Here is a 16,748-nt window from a genome sequence, read left to right on the forward strand (position 1 = left end):
AAGAGAAAATCCTACTCACCCATTAATATTTTTCAACCCAAAAACAATTGTCAACCATTGTAATAAATTGTTATTTCCATAGTATTTATCTTTTTCCGTTCTTGACAGAGATGCTAATTAAAAATTCCAATTTCGAAAAGAAGAATCCTACTCATGAAATTCAAATTACTGTCCTCTTTTTTTGGTACACATACATGTTTAAGACCTAATTTTTTTCAAGAAAGCTATCAATGTAATAAAACTATTTAATATACAAAATTAATACTTTTCTATAAATGATAAAATGATGACTGTGCAGTAACTGCATGTCCTCCAAGTGTATACGCTTACAACCTCTACTTGCAAGAAAATGACTGGACTGCACGATGTGCGATTTTGATTCTTTTTCGATAAGAACGAAGCACAGATACAAGCAAACAATAATAGAATAAAAACGTTAGGTGAAAATGTTCAGACTCCACCGAATGCTGAAATTCAAATTTCAAAAAGAGAAAATCCTACTCATAATTTCAAATTACTTTCCTCTTTTTGACACCCACTGTGACAAAATTGTTGAAACCCACAGTAATTCTTTTTCCATTCCTGACAAAGAGTTGAAATTTCAAATTCCAAAAAGAGAAAATCCTACTCATGAAATTCAAATCACCTTCCTTCTTTTCTGGTAGCCATAAATGTTTTACAGACCATAAAATTTTAAAATCAATATAATAAGACTATTGTAATATAGAAAATCAATATTTTTCAGTAAGTGATAAGGTGCTAGCTGTACAGTAACTGCATGTCCTCCAAGTGTAAACGCTTACAACCTCTATACCCAAAAAGATGCGTGGAACGCACGCTGTACCAGTTTGATTCCTTTCCGATAAGAACGAAGCGCATACAAAGACAAACAATAATAAAAGCTAAAACGTTAGGTGGAAACATCCAAACTCCAACCGATTGACCGACTGATGAAATTTCAAATTTCAAAAAAGAAAAAAATACTGCTCATAAAATTCAAATTACAATCCTTTTTATAGGTACCATAAATGCAATTCAACCCAAAAAATTTAAAAAGTAATGGCAATTAAATCAAAGAAATCCACAATAGATGTTCAAATTCCCCTTCCTCTCAAATGAGGAAAAGTATCTAACTTTGGTCCCTTCTCTTTTCTTTTTATTCAAAATCACCCCCAAGTTATAATTTCTGTTGTACTTCTTTATCTAAGAGTCGTACCTTAGATTTTTATATTATATAAAATATTACCAAAACGGGTCCTGTTTTCATACCTTTTTCAGAAGAGCGACCAATAGGGGGAGTACCTTCCGCCTCGAAAGTTGTACCTTTGAATCCCAGTAAAATTTGAAGACAACCCGCTGTCACGTAAAAAATGCAGCTTCCTTCACATTTTTTGTGTACTGAGTATCACATGTAGTCCCCACTCTCTCACACCATCAGCACACCGAACTTTTTCCAGTTCTAGAGAGAGAAACAAAACCCCCCTAACCCCCTCCCCCCTCCCCCCACAACCATTTTTTTTACTCTGTACTCAAAAGGGCTTTTGCAGATCACTTGTACCGGGGTTTTATTCTTTATGAAGTTTTCTTTTTTTGTTTCTGAATTCAACATCTATTCTTGACTTTGAGGATTATTTATGAAATTGGGGAATGGAGTATGTGGGCAGAGCGGTGAAGAAGGAGTTCCAAGGGCGGGGGACGTGCTTGGGTTCGGTTCAAGCGTACGAACCGACAACTGGATTGTTTAAGATCGTCTATGAAGACGGAGGTTCCGAGGAGTTGGAGCTGTCGGGACTCTCCGCCCTTTTGGTGTTCTCCGAGCCTCCACCGCGGCAGCTTTCGGAGGTGGCTGGTAGCGAACTGGGAGGCCAGCCGAAGAAGCGGCGCCGCATTGTTGATATAGGTAAAAATGATGATAATTCTGTAATTGGGAGTGTTAGTGGTGATAATTCGGCAGGGAGAGATGGGGATTCTGGGGAATTTGACTTGAATTTGAATGAAAGCGCTGATTTGAATGATGATGCGTTTAATTATTTGAATGGTGATGATCAAGGGGTTAATGCTGTTGGCGGTGGGGCTAAGTTGCGAGACCTGGATTTAAATGAAGGGGTCAATTTGGAATTAGATGAGGGGGTATTTTTGACTGGAGGAGTTATTGAAGGGAGTTCTGGAGCAAAGAAGGAAGTAATCGACTTGAATTTGGATTTAAATGAGAATTTCGATAATTTGAGTGAAGAGAGAGAAGGAAGATTTTTTGATTTGAATTTACAGGTAATGGAGGATGAGGTGAGGGGTATAGATGGTCGGGAGTGGCAGTCCGGAGCGAATGAAAGGATTTGTGATGAAGGACATATACAGATGATGGAAGAGTTGGCGGAGGATGTTAATAAGGCAATTCTAGTGAATGTGGATGGAGACAGCGGAAATCTTACAGTAAATATGGACAAAAATGAAGATAGCCCATTGAGGAACTGCACTACTGGGGTTGATAATGAAAATGTTGCCCCAGTAAATGCACAAAAGAAAAGACGTGGTAGAAAGAAAAAAGATGCTTCAAGTAACAATATTGGGTTGGGCACACCAGAGTCGCTAAAAGTGGACTCTGAAACTGCAAATACAAAATTGGAGTTGGAAAGTAGAGATTATGATAATGTAATTTCAGATCCTGTATTGAGAGGGAGAAGGGGTAGGAAGAGAAGAGAGTCATTGGATGGTGATATGACCTTGCCGACCCCAGAAACAGGATTGAGAAGGAGCAGTCGTAGAGCAAAAAGAGATGCATTTTCTAGTCCAGATCAAGGTCTTAATGCAGCAGCATCCAATGGTGTGAACCATCAGTTGTTGTCTCCAGCGATTAGCGTTGTGTCCAACGAAAAGATAATGGTGGCAGCACACGGAAACTCTATTAATCCTGTTATGCTTCCACCAAAGGTGGAGTTGCCGCCTTCATCTTGTAACTTGTATCTCAGTGGAGTTTCGGTGTTTGATTTTGTTTCTGTTTATGCATTTTTGAGGTCGTTTAGTACTTTGTTGTTTTTAAGCCCCTTCGAGCTGGATGATTTCGTGGCATCTGTTAAATGTAATGATTCGACATTATTATTTGATTCCATTCATGTTTCCCTCCTAAGAACATTAAGGAAGCATTTGGAGTCTCTTTCTGATGAGGGTTCCGTGTCTGCATCTGATTGTCTCAGGTATTACATTCACTCCTTCTAGAAAATTTATACATTCAAAAGCCATTTTATGGTACTTATTATCTCCCTAATAATAAAATTTTGGTTCAGGTCTCTTAACTGGGATTTTCTTGACTTGATTACATGGCCATTGTTCGTGGTTGAGTATCTGTTATTGCATAGTCCTGGATACATTCCTGGGTTAGATATTTGTCAATTGAAGCATTTTCAGAATGACTACTACAAACTGCCAGTTTCAGCAAAGGTTGAGGTATTGCGGCATCTCTGTGATGATGTAATTGAAGTGGAAGCCTTCAGGTCAGAGTTAAACCGAAGGACATTGGCAACAGATCGACACACAGAATTCCAGCGTAACTCGAAATTTGACAGCTCTAGAAAAAGAAAGGCTGCTATAGATGTTGCTAGCACTTCCTGCCTTACAGAAGAGGATGCTGAGGAACCTGCAGACTGGAACAGTGATGAATGCTGTCTCTGTAAGATGGATGGGAACTTAATATGCTGTGACGGTTGCCCCGCAGCATTCCATTCCAGGTGTGTAGGGGTTCTCAGCAACCTGTTGCCAGAGGGGGATTGGTATTGCCCTGAATGTGCTATTGAGAAGGATAAGCCTTGGATGAAAGTTGGGAAGTCAATTCGAGGTGCGGAGCTGTTGGGGGTTGATCCTTATGGGCGACTATATTATAGCAGCTGTGGTTACCTGTTGGTGTAAGTTCCTTTTAATACCTGCTAAGAAAATTACTTGAATTTAGTTTCTGAATGGGTTGTTATTAGTAATTTAATACCTGCCTAAGATATATCATCAAATTTGTAGCTAAATTTATCTGTCTTTTAGTCTTAAAGTTTCTAAACTGACAAGTTGTGGAAGTATCATAGCATTGGGAAAGGCTGTGCTTGGAAGGTAAATCTTATCCCTTACAACATGCATCGATGGTGTTGATTCTGGTTCATGTATTCCAGATACTATCATGTTCTCTTTTACACTCTGGGCATTCTTAAGCATCTTGTCTTCTTCTTTTTTTCTTTCAATTTCCATTTACTTTTCTCTGTTGATAGTTGTGCATTTGTTGGGGAACTAATTTACAGTGTATATATATATTTGAGAAAAAAGAACTGTTCCTAACCAGCTTATTATATTGATGATTGCAATTGATGTTCAATCCTGCATTTAAAAATATTGTTACTGCCGTTTACAAATATTTATTCAATTAATTCCTTTGGAGACAGCTATGGAGCCTCTTTAAAAAGGCAACTTGTCTTTTGGTTCACGATTTCTGGAGGATGTCACTTACCTGGTTATCAATGCCAACTGCATAGTTGTAAAAGGTGAATCGCGAAGGTGCTCTGGAGCCGTGCGACTTGCGCCCTTCTTGAAACATGGCGCATATTTGCATATATATATATATATATGTTATACATTTAGTGTTTTTACCAAAATCAGCATGTTCAGGATTAGGTTTTGAATTTTTTAGCCAAAGGGTTCAAAGAAGGGCAAATGTGCTAACATTCAGCCTTTTCTTTTCCTTATTTAATAGAAAGCCGAGCCTTTTAAGGCTTGGCTTGGCGCGCTAGAAAAAGGCGCCCTCACTGCGCTAGGTGAAAGCCCAAAGCCATGTTTTGAGAATGGCATATGGTTCCTGCCTTTTGCGGCATGGTGCACACCATTTTGTGGACTTGTAGCTAGTAGCTAGGACCCTGGTTATTTTACGGTTTGTAAATTGACCTATTTCTCTTTACTAGAAGAGCATAGACTTTATACCAAATATGGTGGTTAGGGGTGTGCATTTTGGTAGGCCAAACTTACATACGGAAGAATACCGAATCCAGTTATTCAGTTCGGTAATATATGGATTTTTCTTGGGGTGAATTTGGCTCGATAGATGTATAACCGAGTTTTTCTTTAAACACTTAAAATCATATTCCAATATATATACAATATATAACATAAATAAAAGATTGGCTGGTTCGGTTTACTAGGAACTGAAACTGAAACCGAACAGAAATGTAAATTTTTAGAAATTTCGTACCAGACACCGAGCTGAAATTTCAGTTCCGTATTGGGTGTATTGAATTTTGGTTTCAGCATAGTTTGGTTGGATTACCGAACTATGCGCACATCCAATCATGGTTATTTATTTATTTATCCTCGGGGGGGGGGGGGGGAAGGTGCCTCGGTTGGATTTAGAATAGGTATTTATCTCAAATTCTTGGGCTATATTTACTTATGCGTTGGGTCGGATATCCCGCCCAATCCTGCCTATCAACTGTTTACATTTCTTTTAGCCAACTCGGGAAGGTGGACTCGCCCGGAACAACTTTGGATGGCTGGTGACTAGAATCCCTCACATGGATCTCCGATTATCTATCCAACGAAACCCGCTTGTGTGATTATATTTTGTTTGCGCAATTTGTCATGAATTGAAGAGAGAAATTTCCAAAATGCCCCGGATTTTTTTGCAAAACATCCAACAAACCTGGACAAGTGATTAATGCCATTTGACAACCTTTGTGACTATCTTTTTATTTCTCTCTTCCCAAAACTCTTGTTTGAAAGTGCTGAGGTGCCATTGTTGGGTTCTTGAGCTCCAATTTTACTTGAGTCCGCACGCTTGTTTATACAGTAACCATGCAACCCACCAATACTAGAAAGGCCCCAATTTCCATATCGAGCCATGCCAAGATTAATTCACAATGGAGTTTCTTGGAAACTTTTGATGAGTATGAAGAAGATTTCGACGTAGAATTGATTCTTGGTGAGAAGATTGAAGACGGAATTAATATCATCATGCAAAAGTTGAGACATGGAAAATGGGTCGATGAACAATTCCAAAGGGTGAAAACAATCCCATGCATGGAGAGACGGCAGGTGGCGTATGAGAGAAAATTCTTGAGCTGACATTTGACGAAAAATTTTGTCCTATAAATGGGTAGATTTGGAAATTCACAATTTTATCCCAACTTTTTACCCTACAACATATGAACACTAAAATAATCACGCATTAATCCCAATTAAAATCTAACCAAGTAAACTTAATATTATAATACCCCATCACCACCTATGCCCATTTTGTTATGTATTTGTCTATCCAGAGTTAATCCCGTTCCTATATGTAAAAACATCTTTTAAAGTTGGGATTTTTAAAGGTATATATTCGGTGATTGGTATTGTATGCAGAGGATGTACGTCGTAAGTGCCCAAGCATACTCCTCTAACTCTCATGCATATGCACCATACGGCAACCAACCGCTAGAGTTGCACGGAGGCACCTTATATGGGCCATGCCTTGAATCTTTGAGTATCGAGGTAGACTAATAAAACTTGATCAAGATCACATATTGTTAATGAAAATTTCCCTTTAGTGAATGCTAATAGCATGAATATAATATTACATGGGATCCCTTGTAAATTTAGGGCCACATTAGTTGATTTCGTTGCGGCCTGCGGGATTCTAAATATCTATTACTTAAAATAGATAAATTATATCGACCCCTAAGATTAAGCCTCCTCGTACAAACTCCTCGTGCTTTTGGTAAAATTACAAGTAGACCCCTTTGAGGGGGTGTCTATGTATTGTATCTCAGAGGGTGATTGTGTAAGTCTTATTAGAGCACATGGGGCTCTATGTCTATCTGTCTTTTTCTTTCCTTTCCTAGACGACACAAAGCCTCATTAACTGGAGATTTTTCTTGTTTTGAAGTGATAACGTGCGAATTGCCAAATATATAGAACAAGAATCATAACCATCAGTGCCTTTTTTGAAGCTTCAAAACACACATCCATTTATATATTTTTTCAACCGTACCCTTTTGCGTGCATTTTCACCTAAATTTTAAGCCTTTGTCTTTGACTATTAACTATAGAGTCATTGGGAAAGTACGGCTTCTCAAAATTGTCATGGATGTTGAAGGAAAAATTGGATTAACTTTAGGAAATATTTGTCGGACCATTCCCATTTTAGTTCCTTTATTGGTGATATAGGTTATTATGATGTTGATAATAATACGAAGGAGTAAGAGTGCATGATCGTCCGAAAGTACCATTCTTCTCATACTGGTCTCTCGATACACAATCGAGCCTTTCGGGGAAAAAGACAAATTTTTAATATCAAATTTGAACTGCCATGGTATTATTACTTAAAGTGGGAAGGCATTTTTCTTTCTTATCTCAAACGAAATAGCGTCTCAGGTGCCAAGCCTACGGGGGTAATAGACATTTAGTAATTTCTCTTCCAACCAGGATATCCCATGCGTGTTGTATAGACCTCTAGTTGAACAAATTGCAACGTATCATATATAGCTACTCTATGTATTGCCATCGGCCATGCGAATTCTAAACAAATACAGATCCTAGGTAAGACATAAGCACCCTCTTCCTACCCATATTTGAGACGCCATTTTAGGCTTCCTTGGCCAGAATCGCTTGATATGGCCACATACCATAAAACTAATGTGGTGATTCGAGATCTTGCTCTCAACTTCTTAGCCTCGAAAAGTAATCTTTATTGATGAAGTCGGTGAGTAGGGTATACTTGTATCTCTTAGTAACTGTACATGCACCGTTTGATGCATGTATGATGAAGACTTAGTAGATTTCTACTGGTTCATCTGCAACATTAGTGTTCTATTCCCTATATTCATATTTTCACCTTGCAATCACTTGATTATAGTGGTCCGCCTGCACTTTGGTTAGAGGTTGCTGCGGCCTTATAGTAGCTTCATTCATGCATTATTGGGTAGCCACGTGTCTTCCCAATTTGTGTGTTTTATTTACTCGGTTTAGTTTGCCTTTCATACTATTATTTATTTTCATTTATTTCATTCTATTATTTATTTTTCTTTTATCTAATTGTGGTGGCATTTTGTCAGTGGACTGCACTGCAGCCTAAATGAAGTGGAGATGTAGGTGGAAGATGATGATTTTGCTAAAAATGGTTGGAATTTTCTTTCAATTTGGACAAATTTTTTACCTTGTAGATAGCAGAAACTTATTCAATAGACTCATTTCTAATGTTAGCCTACTTTATTAAAACAAGTAACTAGGCTGGAAGCTTAAATTCGCAAACTATTCTTTTTGTAGTTTTTCATATTTGGCATGTATGGTTGAAGATAAATTATATAAAATATCTTCCGGACCTCCCGAGTGTTATTATCGTTTTAATTAGTTTTTGTTGTCGTATTGGCTAAAAGTTGGTTCCCTGTTTGATTGGTTGCAATCAGGAAAGGCTGACTCCTGCCATTTCAATTAGATCGTTTTACTATGAACTGCATTTTGCTTGGATACAGCTAGCCTGAAAAGTATAGGAATCTAATTGGTGCTACGACTTCCTTTAACTAGACAACATACCTCTTCTAATTTTATTTTGTGTTTCAAAACTTATGATTCTTTTGGCTTATGATTATGTTAGAATGCTTGTTTCAATTGTTGTTATAGCCATGTCTGTGATATATATATATATAACCAACGGATTGTCTACTTGCAGATTAGAGTCATGCAATGACGAATACTCATTCTGGTCCTACAATAGAAATGACTTGCTTACCCTTATTGAAACTCTGGAGTCGTCACGATTTATCTATGACACAATAATAAATGTTATTTGTAAGCATTGGAATGTAGTACGTGGAGTTGGTGGGACCAGAACTGATTTGGATGCCCGTTCTTATTCTATACAATCAGCTTTTCTTGGAAAAAGGCAACTGCCCAATGTGCATCCCACACCATCAGAAACTCTTAACGAGAATGAGGCTTTTGCTGAAAAAGTATCTCATGAAAAGTCCATGGTGACTACTTATTCCAGTAATACAGAACTTGAAAATGCAGAGCACGCTAATCCACAGCTGGAGACTGGCAACGATGGAGTGAAGATGGAAAATCATTTGGCAAGTTCTGAAGGATCAGCTGAAGTCTCTCAGACATTCCTAAAGACTGATACCTTAAAGGAAAGTGTGCCAGATCTTTCAAGCAGATGCCCAGAGATTCAAGATGATTGTCATATTCCAGGGAAGCTTGTGAAAACTGGAGATCATTATATGATATTGACTACTGAAAATGTTGAAAAAGGGAGCAATCTTGGTTTGGAAAATTATAGCTCTGGACTGTGCACCTCAAAATCTGGAGGAGTGTTGTCTCAAGTGTATCCTGGGACAAATTATGTTAACTGGTATGAATTTGCTCGAACAGCATCATTATTTTTTGAAGAAGTGACCTGTAAATCATCAGATAAGACCTCTGAAGATGCCCCAAGATCTGTTGAAGAAATTGTAGCAGGACAGCTGAAGGTTATCTCAAATAGGTTTGCTGAATTTTCTTGGTCAAATGTTAACAATTCAAGTATGAAGTCTAGGAAAGAAAGATGTGGCTGGTGTATCTACTGCAGAGTTCCTGAAGATGGAAGGGACTGCTTATTCATTATGAATGATAGTATTCCAGCTGTAGAAAATTATACATGTGAGGTTCTAGGAATTCAGCCAGGAAATAATAGGAAGAACCATCTTATTGATGTCATGTGCCATGTTATATGCATTGAAGATCATCTGCAGGGTCTTCTGCAGGGCCCATGGTTAAATCCAGATTATTCCATGCTTTGGCGTAAAAGTGTTCTTGGAGTGGCCGACATTGCCTCATTGAAAAATTTGCTGCTCGAGGTATACGTATTACCTTTGGATCTCTATTTCTCTAAATGAATGTACTGTGGAGCTGTATGTTATGTTTTTGTGTTGCATGCTTCTGTTTTCTGTTGGATTCATCATTTGATGTAAAGAGATGGCATTCAAAAATGATTCCTCGTAAATTCTGATGATCAATTGATAAATTCTAGGTTTACAGGATCTTGAACCAGAATTAGGATCCACTTGGTGGGTAAATGTTGCTTGTTCTTGGTTCTTGTGCAAATTGAATATTTCATTATGTTAATGTGAAATTTGTAATTGTTTCTATGGAAACTACTGAAATAAATAAATCATAATAACTTTAATCATCAATGTTTGAGAGGCAAAAACTCAACGTGCTTGCTTTCCCTGTCTTTCATGGTCGTGATAATTGATTGATGGTAGTGAGAGAGATAGGACCTGAAGATTCACTAAGTGGCAGTGGTTTATTGACTGCCAGAAACATTTAGATGAACTTTTCGTCTTAAAGGTGGTATCAGCAAAATGTCTAAATTGATATCTGGTATCATCCATTGAATAGCAAGATGCATTATTTTACGTCCCTTATCCTTCAGTGTTTCACTCTCTTTCCCTCTTTTATGCAGTTGCTGCTAAGACTAGTTTGAAAGACTAAAACAACTTAATAAATTTAGTAATGCCTTCAAATTTTGATGTCATATAAAATAGAATCTCTTTGGCATTCTGATGCTAGTCTTAGTTCTTTTTCGAGCAATATCCATGACGCTCATATACTTCAAAGTTCCGGATGCATGTTATACCTTCATACTTCTTGCTTCTCTTGGGACATTGTTCATTGACTTCAAATGTGGAATATTAACATCTTTGGTTCTTGTCCTTGAGTATGCTGTGTTTAAGAGATGGCAAAAGTATCAAAAGGAAATAATACTTGTATCTGATTCGAGTTTTACTTTATCCAGCTCGGGGAGGTCTCCCCTTCCGTTGTTGCTTCTTTGGCACATTTTTCTTTGTGTTTCCTATTTCATATTTGTATGCAGTCATCTGATGATCTTTGACTTTTTACTCCAGCTAGAGTCAAATTTGCATCATCTAGCCCTGTCTGCTGACTGGCGAAAGCATGTGGATTCTGTTGCTACAATGGGGTCTGCTTCTCATATTGTCAGCAGTTCTGCACGGGCGTCTTCAAGACATGGAATTGCCAAGAAAAGAACCAAATCTTCCGAGGTGGTGACTACCCCATCTTCAAATGCTGCTACTGGGCTGAGTTTATTCTGGTGGAGGGGTGGAAGGGGTTCGCGTATGCTCTTCAATTGGAAGGTTCTGCCTCGCTCTTTGGCTTCTAAAGCTGCCCGACAAGGTTCAAAGTTTCTGTTATTCCACTTTTTACAACTTGTGATCTTCGTGGGTTGAACATTTGTCTGAACATGTTTCACAATGAACTGTTGTAGGTGGACGTAAGAAGATACCAGGCATACTTTACCCTGACAGTGGAGAATATGCCAAGCGAACTAAGTATGCTTCTTGGAGAGCTGCGGTTGAGACATCGAGAAGCGTCGAGCAGCTAGCTCTCCAGGCATGTTTATTCTATTTGCATTTTCCATATTTTCTGGCTTTACCTGGCGTACGGACAAATTGATTTTGACTGCCTGAACAAGGCTCTCCAAGGAAGCTGGATTTCCTTGAGCTTATGTTTTGTCCTTCTGAGTTGCTTCTGGGGTTTGGCCTAGTTGTGTACAGTATTACCCTTGATGATAACTATAATTTTTGGATATAGTCTGCGTATAGAAACTGTGTCAACTCAGTGAGGAAGGGAAAAGGGATAGAGATATTATTGCAATATTTACTGATACCTAATGAAAGGAAATGCTCCTGTCTACTTTCCATGTTTGCAGGTTAGGGAGCTTGACGCCAATATTAGATGGGTTGATATTGGGAATACCAATCTTCTTTCAAAGATGGATAAGGACCCAAAAAAATCAATCCGCTCATTTAAAAAGGTTATTATCCGTAGGAAGTGCTCTGAGGGAGCAGTGGTGAGGTATCTTCTGGATTTTGGCAAAAGAAGGTTTATCCCTGATGTTGTTGTGAGACATGGATCCATGCTCGACGATTCCTCAAGCGAGAGGAAGAAATATTGGCTGGAAGAGTCTCATGTTCCATTACATCTCTTGAAATCTTTTGAAGAGAAAAGAATTGCTCGTAAATCCAATAAGATGGAGCCTGGAAAAGGTCATGACAGCAGTGGAGTAGCTGGGATGCCTTCCAAGAAAAAAGGATTTGAATATCTTTTTGCAAGAGCGGAAAGGTTGGAGAAGAATCAGTGTGGGCATTGCAATAAAGATGTTCTAATCAGGTATTGCATAGCTTTAATTGTTAGTGTAGTTATGTTCTTCCTGAAAAGGATCTTATTGCCAAAGAATGATATCCTAGAGTGTCAAATAACAAACTCTTCTCTGTAATTTTATCACTAAAGCATTTAATGCATGTGTTTTATTTTAAAGTAAAAGATCTCGTCTTTGCTTGAGATGAAAAACAGTCAAGCTTCGCTTGTTGGCAAAAGATTATCATTTTGGCTGGAGGCTAGAATATGAGCTGGCATTTTCATTTTATTTAAATGCTTTTGGAAAGTATACTCGACTAATGTAATCTGTTTTAAAATTTACTCTGCTTCTGAATTTGCAATGCCAGTGATCAAATACTTCTGTTGATTTGCAGGGAAGCAGTGAGCTGCCAGCATTGCAAAGGTAAACTACCTGAGCTTGTACAGGTTTCTTGTTGCTGGTTTATACTTCCTTTTGGCACTGGTCATGATTGTTGCATTTTGATGTAATCTGTTTGTGCATTTTTGATTGTTGAGGTCAAGAAACTGATATTGACCTGATTTTGGTGGTTTAACACAGTCCAAGAATCTCCTATTAATCATTCTCAAATGCTGCTCATAAAGCTCAATGCCCGCATTAGGGAAATGTCAAAGTTATCCATGCCAACAAGCTATAAATGGTTTTTGGGTATCCTCAAAGAAAGTTAATGGCGTCTTACTTACACTTAATATATCTAAGTGCGTCAGAAAATGAACCATTTTTTTTAAAATTGGCTTGATTCAGAAATCAAGTTAATTAAAATCTATAAAGACCTCAATGTCATGTTCGCTGCCCCTCTTCCTCAGTCTGAGTCAACATTCTTAGATTTAAGCTTCTTTTTCATACAAAAACAGGAATTTTCTCTTTGCTCTCAATTTTTTACTTGCCATTCTCTTAGTCTTGTGATTCATGCTTGGCACAAAATGGAGGGATTTTATTTGTGCTTTTGAAAGTAAGGTTACTGCTTGCAATGCATTTGAGATGTTAAAGATATGACTAGTGGTGACAGTTCACAGGCCAAATAATTCCATGACTGTTGTGGAAAAGGAACAGTGTTTTAGTCCACATTGCTTGAGTTCACCATAGATGGACTTAACCTTTATTTTCCTGATAAAATTTTAACGCATCTGATGTTCATTACCGATTTTGTTGTCAAAGAATCATGAAATATAGTAATTCATTGGCATTTATGCTACCAGCCCTGCGGTGGCTGCCAAGTGTCTTATTCAGATGTAGATGTTGGTGACTGATGTTCGTTGTATTATGTGCTATGCAGTTATAGTGGCCTCTTTTTTAAGACACCCCCTTCTCTTTGACTTGGTCAATAGTGTCATAGATTGGAAAATGGTAACATCTGAATCTTCATCTCCCTATTGCCAACCTCTCTTCTCCCTGCAGGGGTCAAAACCAAAGAATCACCACTACCGCTACCTCCCCTGACTGACCAGCATCACCAGCTCTCCTCTATCCCCCTCACATTAATGGCAACACATCCACACTTTAAGCCCCATCCATTTGCCTCTAAGCCAGGCAGTCCAAATAGTTAACACAATAACTAATACACCTTATGAAACTGTCTTAGTGAAACCAGAGTACTGATGTTAATGAATATGGATATAAGGTTAAAACTTTGGTGCCTATTGAAGTGAAATAGAGATCTGATCCACCAATCATTATAATGGGTACTAATGGTCCATATTGTTGACATGGAATGAAGTCTGGTCAGAAGAGCCCAGTAATGAAAGATTTAAAAATTGCAGGATTAATAGTCCTCCAATAATGCATTGGTTGTTAAATTCAAAGTGGATGTACTGTCCGAAGATTTAGCTCTAATTTCCTTCCTGATTATTTATTTTCCAATAGTTGGAATAGTGATGGAGGTTGCACTGCTTGAGGTGAAATGGGTGTTTAGGGTTTGTTACTGCAGGGGACTAAAGGCTACTTGATTGTGCCCTGAAGTCTTGGTGGTTTTTATTATTGCGGTCCTGGAATGGTAATAGTTGACGTGTGTAGCAGAGAGAGTACTGCTAATGGTTTGTTGGAGGTGGCAATGGCATAGACACAACCAGGGGGTGGGGGCAAGAACAGTTATTATGTGATTTCTGTATCTTTTTCATTGAACTAATTTTGATTCAGCTACTTGATAATGTTGCATGTTTGAACTTCCGTCATTTTTTCTGCTTAAATGACTTATTAATGGCATTTCTTTTTCAGGCTCTTTCCATAAAAGACATGCTCGGAAATCTGCTGGATCCATCTCTACTGAGTGTATATATACTTGCCATAAATGCCAGGATGGAAAGTTTATGAAAACTGATGCTAGGGAGGGCAAATCTGAGTCTCCAAAATATAAGCATGCATCAAAAGTAGTGAAGCCATTAGGCTCAGGGAAAGGGAAAAAGAGGGGGAAACCAAAGCGGCCAGTGAATTCTAAAAACACAAAAAAAGTTACTTTGGTTGTTCCTTTGCGACGTTCTGCTAGGAATGCTGAACGCATTGCAAAGCTTTCTTTACAGAAAACTAAGGTGAAAAGACGCAAGAAGGGAAAACAAGGTAAATCAGGAAAGGGCAAATCTAGGAAGCTCAAAAGTGTTTTCTCGAGGAAGAAGCGAACGCCTGTTAATAGCAGTTACTGGTTGAATGGTGTACAATTATGCAGAAGGCCAAATGATGAAAGGTTGATATATTTCAGGAGTAGAATGCTTCTCGTACGTTCAGGAGAGATGCCTTCCGGCTGTGATAAACCAAAATGCAGCCTTTGCAGCGAAGTGGATTATAATTCTGAGCTGAATTATGTGGCTTGCCAAATTTGTGGAGGTAAAATCTTTACATTCAGTTTGTGTCTCCTTGATAACACCCAAACTCATGCTGTAATGCTGTAGAAGATGGTATGTCCTCCTTGAATTTACTTTTGGCTTGTCAAAGCTCTTTTTTTAGGAAAGATAAGTGCCTGACTTATGACTCTGAATTCATTAGACTCTTGCTTAAACATGATAGCCCTGTAAAAAGTCCAGACATATAATATCTCAACGGAAAATAAGTTTTGTACACGCACTTGAATTTGGTGAAGTGGTGGAAGGGAAAATGGTTCAACTGATGGAGTGTGATTTTCTTTTGACTGAAATCTGGAAATTCTTCCTAGCTGATTGTTTTTCCGTGTGCAATCTTTTGCAGCTTGGCTGCATGGAGATGCTTTGGGTCTTACAGCTGATAAAATTGAAAATCTTATCGGCTTTAAGTGCCACAAGTGTCTTAATAAGAGGCCTCCTGTCTGCCCTCATCACTGTCAAACTGGAAGCAGCAAGGCTGAACTTGTTTCAGAAAATAACACCAAGACTGATTGCACTGGAGAAGATTCTAATTGTACCCACCCGGATGACAGATCAGCAGATCAGAAGTCTCATTCAACTGATGAATCCAAGGATATGTTATTAACTGTTGGTAGGGAAAAGCAGTCATCAGGATCCATGCTTGATTCAGATCAGAAAGATAATGATTTCACATTGTCTGAGAAGATTCTACTGGGAAATGATTCTGTTGAACTTGGTGACAAAAAAGAAGGGGTGTTGAATGCTGTTGAAACTGAATCTACTACTCATGATTCTGACATAGTCAAGGAAGCTGAATATTTACCCTTAACGCATAACCTTGTGAAGAATGGTTTGACAAACAATAAAGAAGTTCAGGAATTTGGAAAGGATAGAGCTCTTTCTGACGCATCTGAGTTGTCTCCACAAACCGTTTCCAATGTCAGGTGATTTGCTGCATGGTGGGAGAGGAAAACGTAGATTAGATTTATGTTTATACTTTTCCCTTTACAGGGCATTGTGCTAATACTACAGATGTTAAAACCTTTTTATGAAACTTGATATATTAGCTGAAAAGCAAAATTTCATTGAGATGATTTTCATGGAATTTCCATGAAATTGCGGATAGGAAATAACTAGCTGCTTCTTTTTTTTCTTCAGTATGATATATCCTCTATTTATTTTAATCGTTTTTTTTTCTGCTGCATCTGAATTTATTTTTAATGTGCAAAGTAGCTCTCTCTCTCTCTCTCTCTCTGTATATATACATCTTCTTTACATCTGATTCCTTAAATTGATTTTAATTGAAGCCTGAAGTTCAGGGGCTCCATTTTCAGTCACTGCTACTATTTGCCAGAAAAAATCGTCTTTGTTTCTTTTGTCAGTCTTGCAGCTATGGTACTTATCTTGCAGCTATGGTACTTATCTTGGTCATTTTCATAAAGTGGCATCACACTCGTTTCTTTTTGATATCATGAAAGAGAGTTTTAAAATTTGTATGCGCAGTCGTTTCATTATTATCGTATGGCATTGATAGTTTCTCTTAAGATTTGTTTTCCTCTTAAATCTTGAAAGTTTCATGTGGAATGAAAATAATTTGCAAGGCTATTTGCTAACTTTTAATTGCGGATCAGAAAATGGAGGTTTTTATATTACAACATGTTTACCAGAAGTTTTCAGCTTAACATGGAAATGTTATTATGTTCTGCTAATTAACTAACTAGTATGTGGTTGGTTCTGCTTTACATGAACCCTTTCCTTTCCTT

General features: G+C 38.0%; 1 protein-coding gene across 1 annotated transcript; it reads left to right on the plus strand.

The window, feature by feature from the left end:
- Positions 1–1,378: 1,378 nt before the first annotated feature.
- LOC105163648 (PHD-finger and DNA binding domain-containing protein) lies at positions 1,379–16,142 on the plus strand. Its single transcript, XM_011082076.3, has 9 exons — positions 1,379–3,191; positions 3,282–3,896; positions 8,669–9,833; positions 10,884–11,172; positions 11,264–11,388; positions 11,708–12,168; positions 12,531–12,559; positions 14,390–14,992; positions 15,350–16,142. The coding sequence occupies exons 1-9, from the start codon at positions 1,648–1,650 to the stop codon at positions 15,931–15,933; spliced, it is 5,415 nt and encodes a 1,804-aa protein (XP_011080378.2). The 5' UTR covers positions 1,379–1,647; the 3' UTR covers positions 15,934–16,142.
- Positions 16,143–16,748: the final 606 nt, after the last annotated feature.

This window comes from Sesamum indicum, linkage group LG6 (assembly GCF_026168435.1).
Source record: "Sesamum indicum cultivar Baizhima isolate 11 linkage group LG6, ASM2616843v1, whole genome shotgun sequence".
NCBI lineage: Eukaryota > Viridiplantae > Streptophyta > Magnoliopsida > Lamiales > Pedaliaceae > Sesamum > Sesamum indicum.